The sequence below is a fragment of the Halichoerus grypus genome, chromosome 5 (assembly GCF_964656455.1).
Source record: "Halichoerus grypus chromosome 5, mHalGry1.hap1.1, whole genome shotgun sequence".
Taxonomy (NCBI): Eukaryota; Metazoa; Chordata; class Mammalia; order Carnivora; family Phocidae; genus Halichoerus; species Halichoerus grypus.
Window position 1 is genome coordinate 41,709,964 of NC_135716.1, and position 21,578 is coordinate 41,731,541.

Below are 21,578 nucleotides of genomic sequence, written 5' to 3' on the forward strand. Positions count from 1 at the left end.
AGAGGGGTTCATTAGGAACTCGTTTAGGTTCATTAACAGCAGTCAAGCTAATGCTATTTCATTTTCTGATAGGTTTTTATAACTGAGGAATGTGACTAATCTTGCGTATCAAGAATTTAGCAACTGGCTCAACAATCACACCTTAAGAAGGCAGATTATTCAAAGGGCTGAACAAGAATCTTAGGGATACCACTATATTAGGAGACAAGAAGAGAAAGAAGAACCAGTAAAGGATAGAGAAACAGGACTGTAAGAGGTAGGAGAGGCTAGATACCAAAGTCTTACCAAGCTCATAGAACAGAAGTTCAAGAAGTCTTGAAATATGATGTCAAATGTTGTATGACTGTCAAGTTATAAAGAAATAAAGCTAATGTATATGGAATTCATTGCTGACCTTCAAGAAAAAGGTTTTCAAAGAAGAAAAATGACTAGAGCCAGACTGCAAATGATGAAAGAGTAAACGGTTGGGAAATCAAGGAAAGATACACAATAGCAAGTTAAAAAGCTGGCAGAATTGAGGAAAGATGTTATTGGTTGGTTGTTTTACTTTGTTTTTAAGACAGGACAACTTGATGGCTGTTTTAAGCAAAGGAAAGGGACCAGCAGAGGAGCTGGTTGAAAAAGGGATTAGGGATGAAACAGGATACTGGAGAAAGTACTGCAAACAAGCACAGGTAGAAGATTAATTTAAGAAAAGAGGAAGGGCCCTTTGTTCTTAAAAATCAGAACAAGAGACAGGAAGGATAATGAAACAGAGATTCTGAAGTATTAAAGAGGAAATCTGAGGGAATTCATCTGAGGGGAAATCTGAGGGATGGTCTTGATCTGCTCAGAAAATATGAGGGAAAGTTATTCGCTGTTGGTGAGAGAGCAGAGATGTAGGTGAATGCTTAACTGATGTAGAATTGTTACAACTGTCATAAAAAATTAAGAAATGATGAAAGAACTGTACATTCTACACTTAGAATGAATCTGAGGTGGACTTCACCAGTATAGTTTCATGATTCTCTCAATTCCTTTTCTATTATTTTCTAATTTATCAAGACCACCCTTGGAATATTTTAAACAACAACAAAAATAGTTAAAGAAAAGACCCAGAAGTGTTTTATCTTAAAATAAATATACTCTTGGTTACCCAGGAAATTTTAAACCAGCCAGTCTTTTGTTCTTACTAAGCCTGTTTCCGGATTTTCCTCTCCTCCTATTACGGTGCATAAAAGCTCAGGCAATGGAAACTAATTTTAACATCCAATTATGTCATACAAATGAGGATGTAAAATCTTTTAGAGAAAAGATATCCTATGTGCCTACCTTTTGCTTCATGGAAGCCTGAATCCAGTAGCAGCTGAGTACAAGTACAAGCACAATAGAGAAGCCAAAAGTACTGGCTATAGGAACTAGAACATTAAAATTTAGAAAAGTAAAATAGTGAAATTAAAAGCTGTTAGTGAGGTTTGGAGGTAGGGAATGCTTAAACATCTCTCACGTTTCCAGAGAGGGAAGGGAATATCCCATTTAATCTCTCTGAGGAAAAAGTACAGAAGGATTACCTCTGGTTTTGATCTCTATCCCTCTGTCATGAACCCCTCCTCAAAGCAGAGAGGCTTTATCTGACTAGTGAGGTTGGGAGAAGGAACTCAGCCTTTTCCAGGCTCATTCCCTTTGGTGTAGTCCATCTTCAGGGTGTACGAGGTCTCTCCTCCATACAGGACCTCCCAGGCAAGGAGGTCTTTAGTTCTGCACTTAACTTTGAGTTGGAGAAGTAGTAGGATGCCTACGTGGCTATAGGTCCAAACTGTATTCTCTACTTCACTTTAGCATTACTAGTTATAAACTACTGATAATTGGAATCTCTTTCTACTTGTTGAAGTGTATTTCCATCAAGTGAGCAAGCCTGGTGAGAAGAGACCACTCGTGCCTGCTGAAAGTTTGAGTTTCTGGTTTAATTAGCCAAGAAAACAAAATCTTAGTGTAAGCAAGTTGGCCAAAGAGGACAGGAGCAGACACTACATACCTCAGCATACCCCAGGATCCCGAACAGGGATGCCTGACTGCTGCTGATGGTGTCTAGAAAAAAACTTAATTCTTGTTTTTTTACCTGAAGGATCCACAGGAACTCACCTTTATCATTATTAGTAAAAAGTAATTAAGACTTGACTATATTAAGTGCAGTGTTTATTTAAAACTTGAAAAAGGACAAATAGCCTTTGACCATATGTAAACTGCATCAGTATCACATTAACACATACAGAGGTACTGACCAGCATGGGACCCACCTTCACAGACTGGCTGCTGGGATCTGTGATATCAATGTCACTGTACGCAATGGTAATTAAAGGAGGGTAAATGTTTCCATTTTTTGTGTTGGGTACAAGGTGGATGCTGTTTATGAGAAAATACATTTATAGTTATAAATATATCTAAGTCCTTAAGCATACAGTTAACTTACTGCTTTGTTTTTCTTTTTTTAATATGGATAGTCTTGGTGATCTCAAAACCAACCAGTGAATAAGGACTTGGGAAGGTCAAACATAAACTAATGGTACCAACACAAGCTATCTTAAGTAGTCAAAACTTTAATATTAAAATATACCATCTGAGACAAATTAGAAACTCTTCCTGATCTAGGTCTTATGAAGTTTACAAATGAAATCACTGAAGTACTGTGAACCATTTCTGAGGAATAGTCAAGGGTGAAGTGTTAAACAAAGCCTAGAAAAAGGCAGATAGCATCCTGATTTTCAAAAGAGAAAGATGAATTCTTAACAAAATAATGTGTGTCATATCTAGTACTGTTTATGGCACATAGTAGAGTGTCTTTTGCTGAATTCAAGGCATGGGTATAATTTGTAAATCAAAAAGGAAAGTGCCAAACACTAGTGGCTAGCATGGTTTCACCACGATCGAGTCAGACCTGACTAGGTCCAATTTCATTTTTACTAGTGATACATTAGTAAATTGAGGGAATGCTAAAAACAGTACATCTGGACTTCAGCAAGATATATAATAAAGCTTCTGTACTGCTTATACTTCATAAGACTAATATGAAAATCAGAATGAAATAACAATGAAAAAAAGGTATATTGAAGTGCTTCAAAGTGCCAGACTCATGTAAGATGATGGTGTTGATTTTCGCCAGTGTTCAAGGTACACATCAAAAAATATTGGAGTGGGAAAGTCGGTGATGATCTAGAGGGAACAATTCCACACTGAAAACAGAAATAAGAGCTGCATGGCACTACCCTAAGGTAGGGTCATCCTTAAGATTTCCTAAGAAGACGGAGGTGTTGGTACTTAATCTGGGCCAACTTAGACCAGTAAGGAGGTGAAAACACACAGGACGCCTACCCACTGCAAACACTGGGCGGGCTCTTTCTAACATTCCCATTTCAGCCTACTGCTATTCAATTTCCCTCCACCTCTCAGCCCATTCTAATTCAGCAGGGCCAGAGTGTGAATTCTGACAAAACTCCTCAGGTCCTTCTGATATAATTCTTCCCTTGCAGCTCCTCACTTCTACTGGTGTATACCAATCTACACAGATATCTAAAAAACCTTATGTACTGTTCCAATTCAGCTGTCCTTATTGTTTTCCTCAGATAATTACTAGAAAACACTTTCATTATAACATTTTCCCGTACACTCCAAGCTTAATTTAGTACAACAGATATTTGTTTACCTCAGTGTTATCTGGGTAGCAATTCGAATCAATCTTGGCTGACTTCCTAAGTCATTTTCTCGTCCACTTAGTGCATCCACTAAGAAAATGCGCCGAGTCAGAAGCCACTTGCTTGAGCTACTGTCTTTTATCGTAAAAAGGAAGAAAAAAAGATGGCATTAAAAAAATACTTTCAAATTGTTCAAGATGGCTCTCGAGAATTTTACTGAATAAGTTTAAAACACAAAATTAGTACATTCTGTTTCAGATAAGATGGCTGCACAGCTATCGCTGTTAGAAATTCCTGGTAATAGCTTTCCCTACCTCACTTGAATGTCTTTGATTGTTTGGAAGGTATTTTCCCTGCAAATTACCTAATAAGAAAGATTTTATGATACAAGAACAAAATAAATGAATTTATTCGAAAAGCAGCTTGAGAAAGCTTGAAGAAGCACAGCCCCAATTTACAGTTCTACTAATTTTTCTCAGCTTACACTTAAGTGATAATATTAATTTCTTAACAATAAGCCTGACACGTTTGGCAAAAATGTCTAAATATACCAGCAATCTTATTGTTTTACTTTTTGGCAGACTACATAAAACCGTATCATAAGAGAAGATCCATGCCTTTTTATAACCCATGGCTTACTAAATTATCATGTTGGTTGACTTATTCATTGGCTTTTAGCTCAGAGAAAGAGCGTACAGATGTCTTACCTTGGTTCACAAATATTTTATTGTATTGAAGATTTAGGTTTAACACAGGCACGGCCCAAATATATTGGTGTTGATTTTCATCAGTGTGTTCAAGGTACACATCATAAAATATAGGAGAGGGAAAGTCAGCTAAGATCTTAGAGAGAGGAATCTCACACTGGAAAATAAAATAAAAAATAAAAGCACTGAAAATTAGAAAGCATATTTAGTATCTTTTAAAGTGTTTTTTAGTTTTGTAAAATAAAATATCTTTAAACTATCTTGTTTATATGCATTTCCATGTACCTTCTAAAACATGAATACTATAAACATGATTCTTTTTAAGGGCCGAAAAAAACTGAGAGTAAAGAACTGCCTGGTTTTTGTCCTACAACACAGCTGGAGAGGGTATGCCTTCATTCTTAACATTGAGTGTACATCAGTGAAAAAGTTTAAAAACTACTGTCCTATGGGATGAGGTCTTAATTCTTCTGATGTACAACAATGTCTATGATTCGGCTTCCCTTAACAGAGTTAGGCTTATCTCCCACTGCTCTCTACCAGTCTATGGTCCATTCATACTTGCAGTTCCTAAATACACTATGCTATTCTGTCTCTCTGACATTGCAAACGTTCCTGCCTGAAATTCTCTTCCCCACTGTGTTTCCCTGGTAAACTCATATTCGTTCTATAAGCCCAAATGTCACTCATTCCGAGAAGCCTTTTAGTACTTCTCCAGGAATCGCTGATGACTCCTCCTTTGTATCAGTATGGCACCTTGTACACACCACATTCCACATTCTTTGCAATTCTTTGTCTATATAGCTGTTTTCTCTATTAGGCTGTGAACTACTTCAGAGGCAGCCAGGTTCAATGGAAAAACCAGGAATTTTAAGCCTAATAGAACACTGGTTCCACAATTTACCTGATGCAAGACCTTAAGTCCATTACCTAATCTCACTAAGCACCATTTCCTCATCTATGAAGCACAGATAATGATATGTACCTAACGGTTATTTCGCAGATCAAATGAGGTAAAAAGGATAAAATGCTGAGCATCCAGCAGCAGGCATTTAACCAGGGTTGGTTCTCCTGGCTCATGGTAAACACATAACATTTCTTTTTTCTTTTTTAAATAACATATAAGTCATTTATGATAATAAAAGTAAATTCATATTCACGATAGAAGATTTGGAAAATATAAAAAATAAATAAATAAATCACTTGTAATCCCATTATCCAGAGATAACCACTGTTAAAAATGTTTATTGTCTTCCAATCTGGTTTCCATGATGACATTTTTCATTGTAGTTCTAACAAAACTGAAATCACAGTTTTATTCTATGATGTATGTATATGCATTTTATCAAGAAGTATTTTTGTAGACAAGTGAATGTCTTTCAAAAGTTTAATGGCTCATAATATTACTTTGTACATTCTGTAATTCAAAAATGGGTTTCCAAAGGAAGGAAGGTCAGGGAGGGAAGAAGGGAGAAAAAGTATGGAAGGAGAGAAAAAGAAGCATTTTTACTTGTTAACTGGGGGGGATAGAGGGAAGAGGGAGTAACATTTTTATTAGTCACTAAATATAATATTTTCACTTTATTCTAAAATACTCAGGAATAGGGTGCCTGGGTGGCTCAGTCAGTTAAGCGTCTGCCTTCAGCTCAGGTCATGATCCCAGGGTCCTGGGATCAAGTCCCAAGTCGGGCTCCTTGCTCAGCAGAGAGTCTGTTTCACCCTCTACCCCTCCCCCCTGCTTGTGATCGCTCTCTCTCTCACATGCTCTCTCTCAGATAAATAAATAAAATCTTAAAAAATAAAATGCTCAGAAATAAATATTATTTTTAAAACCTATATGCTAGAAGTAAATAAATAAGAATTATGAAAATCTTACATTATGTTTAAACTCTATAGATAACAAGGTAAGATTTTCTGCACCCCAATAATAAAAAATTATACCAGTGAAATTATTCATTACTATTAAAACGTTTTGGGGCGCCTAGGTGGCTTAGTCATTAAGCGTCTGCCCTCAGCTCAGGTCATGATCCCAGAGTCCTGGGATCGAGCCCCGCATCGGGCTCCCTGCTTGGTGGGAAGCCTGCTTCTCCCTCTCCCACTCCCCTTCTTGTGTTCCTGCTCTCACTATCTCTCTCTCTCTGTCAAATAACTAAATAAAATCTTTAAAAAAAAAAAAAAAGTTTTGAAAATTCAAAGATCATTCCAATTATTGTTGATGTGAAAAATGAAGCTAAAAAATATAGACTAGTATAGTTGAAACTTACATTTTGTTGATAGGTTGTTCCAAAAGAATAAGCAGCATTCAGTCTTGTCTCTGTGTCTGGACAAAGCTATAGCAAAAGAATACAACTGATAAATATTTCAGAATAATGTTGCTTTATATAATACTACTTAAAGTAGTTTTAAGAAATTTCCATTTAAAGCACAAGAAAAAAATCAACTGTAGCATGCAAGTGATGCTCTAATCCAGTAAATATCTAGTCTTTTCCTCATTTTTGCCTGAGGCAAAAACAAGGCACATTTGTAATTCTTTAGCTAGAAGTATGCTCACCTGTAAAATACCTCCTTCTAAAGTTTGCCACTTGAGAAAATTTCCTCTTACATCATAGGAAGCAGCAACAAACTTCAGTTTTCTATTCTGATTAAATAAAAAAAAGAATAAAATAATGTCACATACTTTAGAAGCAATGTAGTATTCTATAAAGAAACATTCATTGTTGACTGATCCATTCTTTTCCCAAAGATCAAATATCCAACTATCTTTACTTTGAAGCAAAATTAATCTAAGTATCTTTATGATTAAACACACCTAAAATAAATAAACTGTTTTTTTGCATTAAAACTATTATTCCAGAATTGAGAGGCAATGCTAGTGACAGATAACCTCCTTTCAAACATGTTAAGAGTGTGTGCATGTGTGTGCGTGTGTGTGTGTGTGTGTCTATGTGATGTGTAGAAGAGTTGGGGAGTTGGGGAGTTAGTAGGGGGGAGAATAATCTATTTCATCATTCCAGAAGGTCAAAAAGCTGAAGGTAAAAATTTGGATCTGTGAAGTGCTAAGGAAATGGCATAGGGTCCCAAACAGTCTTTGGAAGCACTTCTTAAAAATGCAGAGATACAGAAGGACTGGCATTTGGTGACATAAACTACCTTCCCAGTTCCACAAGTGCTACTTGCCACCATAACCACATAATCCAGAGGTATCCGTGGACTCAGGTGAGACTGCTAAATGCTTTATTGTTTGATTCCTATAAGCAGCTGATATTTAAGTTTAGTTTAGTAATCAAATTTTTAGAAACAACCTAAAGAATCAAGAATTATGACTAATAACATTCTTATTAACTTTTAAAATTATAAATTGAAATACAGTTGTTTTTTAATAATCTAGTGATTTATACCTGGTTTTCCCCTTTAAAACTGAAATTTGTAGGAAGAGGCGTGGTACTGAGTACTTGAGGTGCTAATCCTAGCTGGTCTCCATAGAACAGCCATGGAAGATTCTGTCTCCTGTAAACAATTACAGTTGTTTTAGGAATGGGGTACCAATATTAATATTTGTGAAAGTAACTGCACTGAATTTGGTTAAAATGACAGTTCATCAATCAGGATATCTTTACCAAAATGAAACAGAATGAACAGTGCGCAGTCCAGCAGTATTTTCAAAGATAAACTGAAACAGTTGGCATGCATCAAAAGTGGTAGAGTCATAAGAATTCATGTTCATCACACACATATTTCCAAGAGCTTGGCAAGATGTTAAATTGGCATAAACCTACGAGAGAACCATGGCAAAGAAATGTAACATGGACTTTAATAACTTTAATAACTATATTTGAAAGAAAACTAATTTGTTGAGTTTGCCTCTCAAACTTCTCAGTTTTCCCAATCAGGAAGAGGCAACTCCATTTTTATAGTTACTCAAATCAAACATTGCAGTGATCTTCTTTCTTTCCCTTCCCATACCCAACTCCTCAGTAAATCCTGTTGGCTCAATCTTCACTGTATATTCAGACACTGAACCTCTCTCATTTCCATGCTACACTCGGCTATGGGTCCACCATCTCTCACTCGGATTGCTGTAATACTCTGCTGACTGGTCTCCCTGCTTCTGCCAAATCTCCTCTCCATGCAAGTGATCCTTTCAAAACCTGAAGTTCAGTCATATTTTCCTTTGCACAAAATCCTTCTATCCCCCTTGCAGTAAACTCCAGGTCCTCGCCATAGCCACCCCTTCATCCCCAAATCTCTCTCTCCACTTTCCCTTACTTACTCTGCTCTGGCTGCTCTAGCCTCTTTCCTGTTTCTTAAGCATGAACATACCAGAGAACTCCTGTTTTGGAACCTCTGCACTTCCTGTGGTCTCTGCTTAGAACACTCTTTCCCTGGATATTTACATGGTTCACTCTCACCTCCTTCAGGGCTTTGTTCAAATATCACCAACAGAGATACCTATCCTGACCACCCTATATGAAATAGTACCCCTTCCACTCTCTGTGCTCTTTATCCTGGTTTATTTGTCTTCATAGCACTTAGAACCACCTGCATTTACTTAGAATATAATTCCATGAAGGATTTTTTTCCTGTGTTTTTCTGAAATATATAACCTGATTTGAGAACAGGGCCTGGCACACAGGGCCTGGCACACAGTAGGTCATTAATAAAATTTACTAAATGACAGTATGGATCACTTTCCCTTAACACTCAATTCCAGCCGAACAAGCTTGAAGACATTCAATTTTGTGTATTTTCTTTCCACGAGAAATGGCTTATTCTTCTTATAGAATATGACCAAGGAGACATATCTACTTAGAAGACTTTTATTATCTGGGGAAAAAATGGTGGCACAATTCTTCAAAATGAAATAAATTTACTTTTAAAAAATTCAAACTTACCCCACAAGCAGCTGCTGATGACTGCAAATACTTTACAAACCATTCTGAAGTGAAAGACATGCCCTATTCACAAAAAAGATAAGTTTTAGTTTCAAATTCAAATGAAGATTCCTTACCTACATTGCTAGGAAAACATTAATATGCATATTTTCCAATGGGAAATGGCTACTATTACTTTCTCAATGTTATCAGAAAATAGTTTAAATGGGAATATAAGAATTAATTCTAACCAAACTCAGTTATTACAAATCAGGACTGCACTGCAAAATCATGTCACTTAGGCAAAAGATATAAGGAAACAAAGTGTGTCTATAATCCAAAAAAACTATTATGCCCATTTTAGTAATACAAAAAACAAAGAACAAAATGGCAAAAAATAAAAGAAAACCTGGATACTGATTTAGTATTTCATTGTTAATATTTGCTGATTTAGGATTATTATACTGTATTAAATTGGCAAGTCATAAAAGAGAAATATTTATGGGGCGCCTGGGTGGCTCAGTTGGTTAAGCGACTGCCTTCGGCTCAGGTCATGATCCTGGAGTCCCGGGATCGAGTCCCGCATCGGGCTTCCTGCTCAGCAGGGAGTCTGCTTCTCCCTCTCCCGCTCCCCCCTCTTGTGCTCTTTCTCTCTCTCACTCTCTCTCTCAAATAAATAAATAAATAAAATCTTAAAAAAAAAAAAAGAGAAATATTTATGAATGCTTTCTAAGCAACAGGAAATTGGGGATATAGAGAGTAACTAACATTTAAAATCTCCAAAGTGGTGATTCTCAAACAATGATGAACATCAGAATCACCTGTGAGATTTCCTAAGAACAGAAAATGCCTGGCTGCATTCCAAATCAATCTCCAGGAGGAACCAAGACATGCATGTGCTCTGAAAGTTGCAGATACAAATCTCTGCTAAGAACCACTGCTTTAGAGCTTACCTGCACATGTTGCTAAAAAATGACACACTGAGAAACACCTTTCAGGGTAATTTACTGGACATGTACAGAGGAGATAAAACCAATTATAGGGAACATGGCACCAGAGCTATCAAAAAAAAAAATCTAAAATAAAATTGTAAGTTACTATTTTCATCTTTTTAAGAAGGAAGAATTCTCACTTTTTAAGAAAAAAACCCACATCTGTGTATAAGATTGAAGATCACATTAAAAAAAAAACTAAAGTTTTTTAAGTAAAAAAATGGAAAGCAATGACAACAGTGCTTGGAAATTCATGTAAAATAAACCCACAGACAATTCTAATGGCAGTGTTAAAGCTGCATGATCCTTTCATAAAATAATATCTACACATTTTAAACCAGGAATTTAGAAACACTTAGGAAATTTATCTTAGGGAAATAATCTCTCCAAAAGGAAAAACATATCTATTTGCATAAAATGGTTGACAGCAATATTATTAACAGAACACCTAAATATTCAAAGGCACTACAATTACATAAATTTCAGTGCATTAATGAGAGTGTTAGGTAGCTATTAAAAATTATACTGGTTGAGCCTGTAACATGGTATAGAGAAACCAAGTAAGTGCAAAAGGATTGATGGAGACATGTCAAAATAACACAGGAGCTTATTTCAAAATTTGAAACAATTTGAACTTTGAAAAGAAAAATAATAGTAAACAATTATAACACACTGAATAAACAAATTTCATGAGTTCGCAAAAAACTAAAAAAAAGCACAGAGAGAAAGGAAATTTTTACAGAAGATTGCTAGCTAATAAATGTAGAGGGAGTAAGAGAACTGTGAAATTATTTTGAAATGACCAACTGAAAACTTGATTCAGGAAAGGTTGGTTCATCAATGGCCACCACATGGGTAAGTAGTCTCAAAGTAAAATCTCAGACTAACTTATTAATCACAATACCTTTACAATGAAGAGAAATGGCAGATATCATGGTGACCAGGCAATCAAATTTAGCATCATCAGGAACTGGACCACCTAACATGCGCTCTTTGTTATGATGCAATGGCTGCACACAACACTGTATCATATTCTTGCAAAAAAGATGTTTCTCTGAGTTTAATCATGAGAAAACAATCAGAAAAGTCCACATTGTGGGACACTCCACAAGAGAGCTGACCTTGACTCTGCATGTCAATGGCATAAAAGCAAAAACAGCAAAAACACCAACAAAAACCACAAAAGCAAAACATAGTAGGGTCTAGATTAAAGAAAACTAAAAGACTAATTGCAGTGTGGGATCCTTAAATGGATCCTTGGACTCTCGCCTCCCCATCTTCCTGCCCCTGCAAAAAGAGGAGGGAGCATAAAGGTCATTACTGGAACAAGAGGGGAAATTTGGAAATGAACAGTCTATCAGGTAATTCTATTACATTAATTTTAAATTTCTTTGGTGTGATACCAGGAAAAACCCCCTTGTTCTTAGGAGCCACATAATAAAATATTTAGGAGTGAAGTGTCATACAACTACAACTTATTTTCAAGTGGCTCAGAAAAAAAAAGCGCCTGTGTGTGTGCACGCGTGTGTGTGTATGCATTTTACATGCACATGGAAAGATAAAGCAACTGCAGCAAAACATTAATGATTGGTTAACCTAGGTGAAAGATATATATACAGTCATGGTCTCTATTTTTAACTTTTCTATAATTTTGAAATTTTCTTTTTTTTTTTTAAGATTTTATTTATTTGACACAGAGACAGAGAGCACAAGCAGGGGGAGCGGCAGGCAGAGGGAAAGGAGAAGCAGGCTCCCCGCTGAGCAGGGAGCCTGATGTGGGGCTCGATCCCAGGACTCTGGGATCATGACCTGAGCTGAAGGCAGATGCTTAACTGACTGAGCCACCCAGGTGCCCCTAATTTTGAAATTTTCAAAATAAAAGTTGAGAAAAACATAAAACCAAGATGCTAGATCACTATTACTATCTTTGGGGAAAGTTAATTGGAAGACACTGACTCATGTATACAGAAATTCTTTACTGATTGGCAAGTATAAACGCCTCTCATAAAATTATACAAAACTAATTATGTCCCAATTCTGTATTGTTCAAGAAAACATTTGATATGTCATGTTTTCCAATTAGGAAAAGTGTAAATTTTCAAGTTAATACAAGTAGTTTAGTTTAGCTGCCAATTACAGTATAAACATAAACTAATAAACATGCATTCTGGTTTATTAATCCATCTAGTCTCTTGCGGGTTTAATTATTTTGAACTGGTCCCTTAGGCCCTGACTGACCTCCAGGTACATTGCTAAAACTGAGTTCTTATACCTGCCAGACAGAGGACTGGGCCAAGATAGTCACACAATCTTAACTACATTTGTTTTCATGTCTCAAACGACTACACAGAACCTGTCTCAACACTCGTTATAAAATGACTTAAAATCAAGGTTTCTAAACTTGCCCTTAGGAAAGCATCAGTGTCCAAGACTGATGTGTTTAAATGAAATGCATTAATTGAATCAGATTAAGAACGGAATTGCCTTTCTCTGCCCACCTTTTCTTAACAGAAGTCTGCAGAGAAGTCTGCAAACATTCGGATCTACTGCACAGTGGTGTGAAGAAGGGAGGATGTGGAGGTGGTATGGAAGAGAGCAGCATGGTTCAAAGACTGTTACACAGAGCAAACGAGTTAAGTGAGGATGAGACCCAGATATCTCACTACAGGAGAAGGTACTGAAAATCTGTCAAAAGGAAAGGTTAGAAGGAACACTGAGGAACTGCTTTAGAATTGAAAGCATCAGTATGAACTCATTTACTTCAATATATATATATATACAAAATAAGGAAATAGTTATAGATATGTATATGTATGTAAGTGTGTGTGTGTATATATATTTTAGCTATGTCTCCTAAAAGGGTATACTAAGTGTGGTAATCTTGGTTTCTAAATATTATCCTCCACAAATTCTTAGAGAAATGGCTGATTCCAGGAATGAGGTAGGAAAAGTACAAGATGAACCTGGAAATCTCCTTGTGCCAGAAAGGAAAGAAATCCTCAACAAATGATGGAGACATATCAAAAAGGTATAGGAGCCAACTTGAAGGGGCTTCAATGGCTAAATCTAGGACAATCTGAAAATCAAAACAAATAATGCATGTATTGGATTATAACCAACTGAATAAAATAGGAACCTACTAATCTATACTGACATTAATAAACAAATAAATACATAAATGAGAAGATGGGGAAATTCTTCCTTACAGTAGAAGGTTAATTAATAAATGTAGAAAGAACAATGTAAACATTTGGCAACCTCATAATAGTGGTTGATAAAGGCAAGCATCACCAATGGAGACTAAAGCTTATTGTTACTTATTGTTAATGTTTGGTGAAGATGAAGCATAATCTTTAAAATTCTCCTCACAAAATACTAATCAATTACAAAGGGAAAAATGGCACCCTTATAGCATACATGGTGACTTCATAGCAGGTGATCAAAGTTAACATCACCAGTGATAGGACATATGAATGTTGCATGCTTTCTGTTATGGTACAACTCACTGAGAAAAGCAAGACATCTTTTTTGTGGTTTCCTGCCAAGCATGTCCTGATTATGAGGAAAAACTGGATGGACCCAGTCAAGGGTCATCCTATAGACTATACGGCCTATAACCTTCAAAGCTGTTGAGTTCATGAAAGGCAGGAAAAGACTAAGGACCTGTTCCAGACCAGAGATTGAAAGAGACGGGAGCTCTATATGACTGATCTGACACCAAAGAGGAAAAAAAAAAAATTTATTGGTACTTTTGGCAGAATTATTTTAAAAAGGAAAAAGGAAGAAAAAATAAAAATAAAGGCCTGCAAGTTTGACAATGATATACAGGAGGTCATTATAACCTGAGACTGGGGAAGAACACTCCAGAAGACATCCATCTTATTGCTAAGGAGCTAATTTTGGGGTGATCTCAGAGCTCCGTATCTATACCCCTATCTTAGTATTTATTTTGTTGTTTTGCAAATATTTGGTACTTGCCTATCACACCAATAAGACAATACTGGAGAAGAGGAATTTTTGCTTTATTCGTCAAGAATAATGGTTGTCCTCCAATTCCTCCTAATCACTCCCACTGATCTAAGGATGATAATGAGCAACCAGATCCTAGCCTGTCCACCCCAAGCTCTGCTGGCATACTGGGTATTTTCAATGCTCATTAACCAACTTCTAGTTAGTCATCTAACTCCTATTCCCTTGGACTCATGATCTCTTCAGTTCCAATTCATCCACTTTCTTCCCATTTTACATAGCAGACATTGTCAGACCAACATCTGTTACAAAGGCTCTAACCCTAGGCCTCCATGCTCTCAACTACAAAATAAGGAACGTGGCCAGATACGAATAACCCTTGTTTCTCCAGTGATTACCATGTACAGGCACTATGAGGTAAGTATTATTACTATGCCCAATGTACAGACAATAAAACTGAAGTTTAGAAATAGTAAATAAGTCCAAGGATATATAATTAATGACGGGCAAATCCAGGGTTCAAGTCAAGAGTCTCTGGGACTCTTAACACATAATGCTGCTTCTTTATAGGATCTATAAAAGAACTTTTCAGCTTAAACATTCGGAGATCACTGAAAAAGGATGAGCCAAGGTAGAGAAGAGAGTAATTCTACTTATAAATAATAATGCTGAGTTGTTAAGGTTTCTCAGATTGATAATTTCTGTTTTAAAATGACTTACACAGAACTGTTTCTCATTTTAGTCCCAGACTAATGAGTAAAGGAAGTAATGCAACAAGAATGGAACAAAAAAACTGAAACATACTCACAAGATCTCCATAACGGGCAGATGAAATTACACGTGAAGGAAAATTCCCTGTGCTGCTGAAACATAATCCCCCTGTCTTCATAAATAAAAAAAATAAAAAATAAACAGTTTATGGAAAGGTATAAGCAACTTAATTTTAAAATATATACTTTATTAATTCGATTAGCCTTACTAAAATGTTTGGTGCTGAACATGTACAGGACCTGCTGGTATTGATGAATGTTGGTTCACATCGGTTACATCTGTCAACATAACAAAAAAATTTTTAAATGTCAATGAATTATGCTAGACCTAATTTCATCAAACATTTCTCTTCCTAAATGCTGAATTAGAATAGATGCATTCAGCTAAGTAATTACTTGTAGTAAAGTAAACAAATTAAAAATATTAACACTGATTTGATTAGTTTTATACCACTCCTTCTATTACAAAGCAAGATATAAATAAATAAATAAAATTAACCAATAATAGGAGAGCATTCTTTTGAAACTACATGGAGGGTGTAGCATAAATAATACTGAATAGCAGAGATTGTTAAGTCACTCAATTAAGAGCCCAAAAAACTCATATAAATGAAACCCAATCTGTTTTCATATGTAGTTATATTAAATCTACTTTCCTTATTTTGTCTGTCACAAAGCAAAAAGGAAACATATGCTGAAAAAGATATGTGTATCTATCCCTTCATCAAACCTACAACAAACACTTTTAAAGTCTATTCATTATCCTTATTTATTTTAAGAAAATACATTTTTCATTAATGTATGATATACAGAGAGGAAGAGCATCCACCAGAGTAGTGGGAACACTGAAGGGTTTGTTGTATTCATTACTTGTAAGATAGAGCAGGTAGGAGGGGATGGGGCATGGCACAGAACTAGGCTTGAGGCAGTACTGGAAGGGAAGGCTTGGGGATCAGCCCAGTAGTCAATATTTGGACACTACAACCCACATCAGCCTAAGAGAAGTAGTGATCCAATACTAAGTATCGCCAGGAGAAGCTACTCAAGTATTTTCTATTTTAAACTTGGGAACTGAAGAGACAACTGTGCTTAGAGGGAAGTCATCATGTAGCCCTCAAAAAAAAAATTTGAAGAAGTTGAAATAGGGATACTTTGTTTGAATTAGAGAAAGGCAGGGGTGTGTGTGTGTGTGTGTGTGTGTGTGCACGTGCGCATATGTGGTGTGCATATGCACACATGAAGGGGAAACAGGAAGTGACAGAGAATAGGGCTATACATCAGGGTTCTTGGGTTACTATAATTATCATTTACTTATTAATATGTTTTTTATATAACTTTATTATAAAGCAGAGTTCCTGGCACATAGTAAGTATGCTGTGAATAGAAGTTAATATTTATATGCTATATATATTATAGATTATGTACAAATTACATAATAACAAACAGAACAGCTACCTTTTACTGAGCATTTACTCTAAAGCACTATGCTAAGAATTCGCATATCCATTTCTGAGCTGTGAAAAAAGCCTATGAAGTGGGTGGTATATCTCCATTCTAAAGACAAGAAGACTGACTTACTAAGCTTGCCAAGGTCAAACAACTGATAAGAGACTGAGACAAACTTTGACCTCTAATCAGTCTCATTCTCTGGGCTTCAGCTTCTTTATGTTAATGTCTACTTCTATCCTTTGGGTTACTGTGACGAAAAGTGATACCATAGCAAGTGTTTTAAAAAGGTACAGATTCCATATAAATGTAAGATGATATTTAAAAAGTCACCATCCAGCACATGGCTTACCTGTTTCCTAAAGCATTTGCTACCGTAAAAGAGTTTTCATTTTCATCACAGAGCTTACAAGTTGCTTGAGACAACAATGTTCCATTAACAGCTCTTTCCACTAAACGATTTAGAAACAAAATTGTAACTCAAAGTCAGCGTATAAGCTTCTATATATTTTGTAAAGCCCACTCATAGTTATTATTCTAATAATTCTCAAAATACCTGATTTGCAGAAGAGGCATGTCAAACACCACCAAAACAAAGTATAGAAAAGTGAAGACTTCCTCACTCCCACATAAAAAAATACAAAACTAATTTTCCAAATCATAATAATAAATTAGTATTTTTTCAAGTTGTTGTTTTTGTTTTTTTACTTCTTACCTGTATGTTCCTGTTACAGTGGGTATGCAGAAACAATTTCATAGACAGCTGACATGTTTCTACAACTTACAGGGTTTTTGGTAGCACCTACTAAAATTTTAAATTCACATACCCTTCAACACTACAATTTCATTTTTAGATACCTAACCTACAGAAACACTTGTACATGTGTATAAGGATATTTACTGAAGCATTACTTGTTAGAAAATCTAAATATTTATAATAGCAAAATGATGGTATATTCAACCCATGAAATACTATGGAGTAGATTAAAAAAAATGAGGTAATCTAATAGATCATACTGGTAACTGAAAAAAGTATGCTGTAGAACAATATTTTTGGTATGAAATATTTATATATATATATATTTATATAAAAATACCAGTTATATTTCCTGTGGCTATAATGTATATTTTAAAAAACAGGAAAAAAAAGGTTCTAGAAGGAAACTGACATGCAAACATGTATGTGCACACACATCAAAATGATAACAATTACTTTGGGGCTAAGAGAATTAACAGAGAACCAGCATTGGGAAAATGGGTAAAGGACCATTAGTCCCAATCATAATGTTATCAATAATGTTTTACCTATAACGTTTTAAGTTTTTACAAGGTGGTAAAAAGGATTTTAACCAAAGTAAGGGTGAATGACTTGTTTCTCCTACAGTCATCCCCATCTCAGTAAATGGAAACTCCATTGGACCATTTACTAAGGCCCCAGTCCTTAGAGCCTCCTCATTTCTTTTCACACTGCACATTAAAAACAACAAAATTAAAATTAAAAAATAAATCTGCAAACCTTGTTAGCTCTTTTTTCAAAATATATCCAGAAACTGAATTATTCTCTCTACCTTCACAACTCTACCCCAGGCCAACGGCCATCATCTATCACCTGGACTTTTAACGACAGCTTCCTAATTGGAGCCCTGGTTCTATTCTCCAGGCAGAAGCTAGAGTGAGACTTTTCAAAACCAAGTGTGATCATTTCAATCCCCTGAAAACCTTCCAATGGCCTTCCATTTCATTTGGGGTCATTTCTAAGGTCACTATTACAGCCTAAAAGGCCTTACATGATCTGCACACAATCTCCCCAACTTTCCAGACCCATCTGCTTCTTTCCAGACCCTTGCTTGCTTCAGCCACATTAGTGTATTTGCTGCTCCTTGAACATGCCCAATTCTTTCCCATCTCAGGATCTTCTTACTTGCTATTCCCTCTGCCTAGCATGAATCCCCTAGTCATCTACATGGCTTTGTCCCTCACTTCCTTCAAATCTTTGCTCAGATGTCACCTTTCCAAAGAGGTCTTCCATGATCATCCATGTAAAATAACACTTGCTCTCTCTTCCTTGCCCTGCCTTTTTTGTCTTCATAGCACTTACCACCACCTGGCATATACTATTCATTTGCTTATTGTCTTCCTCTTGCCACTAGAACCTAAGTTTGATTCACTGCTGTATCCCAGCACCTGGCAGGTAGTGCTCTAAATAAACATTTTTTTTATTTGAAAAACTTAAAATTGGAAGGTTTCACATAAAAATTGTGTATTTTTAGCATCTTTTAAAAAATAGGAAAGTCTGATTTCAGGGAACCCATGTTCTTACATAATGACGACAATCTGCTGGTACTGAATTGGGGCTAGCTACTGCCTTTTAGCTTAACTGCCCATCTGTTAAGTGAAGTTTTAAAATTTTATTTTAACATTTATTTTAATTTTGTCAACAAATATTTATGAATAAATAAATATGACAACATACAAATATTTTCAAGAATGTATAGAGACATATAAGTTCTAAAAGTATTCTTGGAAAAACACAAAAGAAACTTAATAATGACTACATTAGAGGACTAGGAATGAGAGTGAACACAGAAGGGAAAGCACTTAGTTTTTATATTTTTCTATACTATCTAAATTTCTAGCCATATACACACATTACTTTCTTTTTAAAAAGTAAAATTTTGAAGTTGAAAAATCTACGCCTTTTTAAGCAGTAAATCTACATGTGTTCTTATGGTACTCTCTCCAAAATACACTGCAAATAAACACTCCAAAATATCTGTAATACATTAAAAACCTTGGAAAGGATAGAGAAAAAATAATTAATTACCTTAGGGTAACTTCTGGGAAATGGAAAAGGTGGGAAGTGTGGACTTTCATTTCTCATTTTATAGCCTCATGATTTGATATTTTTAATGATATGTACTTACAGCATTAATTATTTTTAAAAAATTATTTACCTGAATATCTGAGCATTTTCTTCTTATGTCAGAAATGGGAAGAGTCGAAAGAAGTATAAGAAGTAAGAAGTACCCTCTTTCTGTCTATTCTTCCACTCCCCTCAGCCCCTCTTGCAATCCACAGAACAAATGGACAGCAAAGTTCAAGATGGCTCTGAGGAGCTCACACCATGGAAAATTTTAAGTATGTAATATAGCCTCTAAAATAGTGAAATACTGTTTTCACAGCGGTCACCCAACTCTAAGGGGTCACTAGGTGTCAGAGCCACTGTCTGGCCCCCCTGGCATCTAGCCTCCATTCTCAGCAACTCATTAAAACTGCAACTTCTGCACCAGTGACCTCTGACTGTCAAAAGTCATTTCAGAACTCAGTCCATACTGACTTTCCCACAGCATTTGAATCTATGAACATCATCGCCTTCATCCCCACTTAGAAATCCCAAAGGCATTTTGACTTCCTTTTCCCTCATCCCCATATTCCTTCATTCACCTAAGTTTATTACCATCCTTTTAACACTCTGGCATGCACTCCTTTGAGTATACCGTGCTCTAACTCTGGTTTAGGTCCTTGTCGCTGCCTGTCCACAGCACCAGCACAGCCTCCTCACAGCTCTGTTTCTGGTCCCCACTCTAAATGTCAACTTCATGAGGGCAGGGGCTGCATTCCTGTTCACTGTCTTCTTTTCACTCCTTTACCCTTCATGCCCCTGGACAATGGCCAGCACACAGCAGGAGCTCAACAAAACCCCTATGCCTCGGAACACTCTATCATTCAAGGCCTTTCACAATCTGACCAATGCACCTTTAAACTCAGCAAACTGGGGGCACCTGGGTGGCTCAGTCGTTAAGCGTCTGCCTTCAGCTCAGGTCATGGTCCCAGGGTCCTGGGATCGAGCCCCGCATCAAGCTCCCTACTCGGCGGAGAGCCTGCTTCTCCCTCTCCCACTCGCCCTGCTTGTGTTTCCTCTCTCACTGTCTCTCTGTCTGTCAAGTAAATAAATAAAATCTTAAAAAAAAAAAAACCTCAGCAAACTGTTACTCCCATAATCCCTTTATATTCAATCTAGATGTTTATATTTGTAACAATATGTTTATATTTATAACAATATGTTTATAACAATACTCTTGCTCACACTCTTCCTTCTGCCTGGAATGTTCTCTTTCTTGTTACCTTTTGAAATCCCATTAATCCTTCAAGGTCCCACTATTACACTGCCTCTTCATGCCAACTTTCCCAAACAACCCTGGCTGAAGTGAGTTCTTCCTTACATTTATTGTCTAGAATGCTCATTTCATGATTTAATATATGTGCCCCTATGAAAATATTTTTGCTACCTTGCTCTGCAAATCACTCTTCCATATGCATATCCTGCCTTCTAACTAGATTTTAAATAAATTGATGGCAGGGATTTTTATTTCTTTTAAAAATTAATTTTTGAATAAATAATATATAAATAGAATATAAAAATAAAAGGCACAGAAGAATTTAAAGTGAAAATGAAGTCTCTTTCCCACCATTTTACCCCAGATACCCAGTTCTCCACCCTGGAGGTGACACTGTTAGTTCCTTGTAAATTCTTCCAGAAATAGGCTGTGCATAAGCACATATGAATTTATAGTTTTTAGAAAGCATAAATGGTAGTTCACCAAATACAGAAAATAGTACCAATAAACAGCAAGTACTCAAATAAATATTTGTGGGTGAATAAATATAAACTTTTCTATAGCTAGTTTTTTAATTTAATGTATCTTGGATTTGTTTCTATAGCAATACTTAGAGAACTACATTATTTTTCTATATAATAATCGGTATTTTTCTGCATCCTACACCCTTGCATGAATGTACAACAGTTTGTTTGACTAATACCTCTTAACAGACTTTGACATTGTGTACGATATTTTGTCTTACGACTAATGTTGCAATAAGAAGCCATGCATATACTTCTTGAGACATATATTTCCCTGCACTAGAACAGGAAATTCCTAGACAAGGGCTACCTGGGTGACGATCTGCATTTGATAAATATTGTCAAGTTGCTCTCCATAGAGACTGCACCAATTTATAATTCCCCAGTAATATATGAATAACTACTTTCCTGTATCCTTGCAAACACATTATCAAAGTTCAAAAGGTTGATAATAGGGGCGCCTGGGTGGCTCAGTCGGTTAAGCTTCTGCCTTCAGCTCAGGTCATGATCCCA

The 21,578-nt window shown here is 36.1% G+C and overlaps 1 protein-coding gene and 1 long non-coding RNA gene across 7 annotated transcripts in view; one reads left to right on the plus strand and one right to left on the minus strand.

The window, feature by feature from the left end:
• Positions 1 to 15,104, plus strand: part of LOC144381841 (uncharacterized) — a 53,344-nt gene extending 38,240 nt beyond the window's left edge. Inside the window, exons 2-3 of the long non-coding RNA XR_013447790.1 lie at positions 12,750 to 12,912; positions 14,950 to 15,104. This is a non-coding gene — a long non-coding RNA (uncharacterized LOC144381841). The remainder of the gene's footprint in view (positions 1 to 12,749; positions 12,913 to 14,949) is intronic.
• Positions 1 to 21,578, minus strand: part of TMEM67 (transmembrane protein 67) — a 63,128-nt gene that overhangs the window by 35,038 nt on the left and 6,512 nt on the right. For 3 of the 6 annotated variants that reach the window (XM_078072222.1, XM_078072221.1, XM_036065503.2), the window contains 11 exons: positions 16,776 to 16,875; positions 15,187 to 15,256; positions 15,016 to 15,090; positions 9,268 to 9,330; positions 7,993 to 8,147; positions 7,774 to 7,882; positions 6,927 to 7,013; positions 6,640 to 6,705; positions 4,376 to 4,532; positions 3,680 to 3,803; positions 2,277 to 2,382 (listed from right to left, as the gene is read on the minus strand). In XM_078072222.1, coding sequence (XP_077928348.1) covers positions 2,277 to 2,382; positions 3,680 to 3,803; positions 4,376 to 4,532; positions 6,640 to 6,705; positions 6,927 to 7,013; positions 7,774 to 7,882; positions 7,993 to 8,147; positions 9,268 to 9,330; positions 15,016 to 15,090; positions 15,187 to 15,256; positions 16,776 to 16,875 — 1,112 coding nt within the window. Of the gene's footprint in view, positions 1 to 2,276; positions 2,383 to 3,679; positions 3,804 to 4,375; positions 4,533 to 6,639; positions 6,706 to 6,926; positions 7,014 to 7,773; positions 7,883 to 7,992; positions 8,148 to 9,267; positions 9,331 to 15,011; positions 15,091 to 15,186; positions 15,257 to 16,775; positions 16,876 to 21,578 lie in introns of those variants that run through there. The other 3 variants (XM_078072224.1, XM_078072223.1, XM_078072225.1) reach the window with 2 other exon arrangements.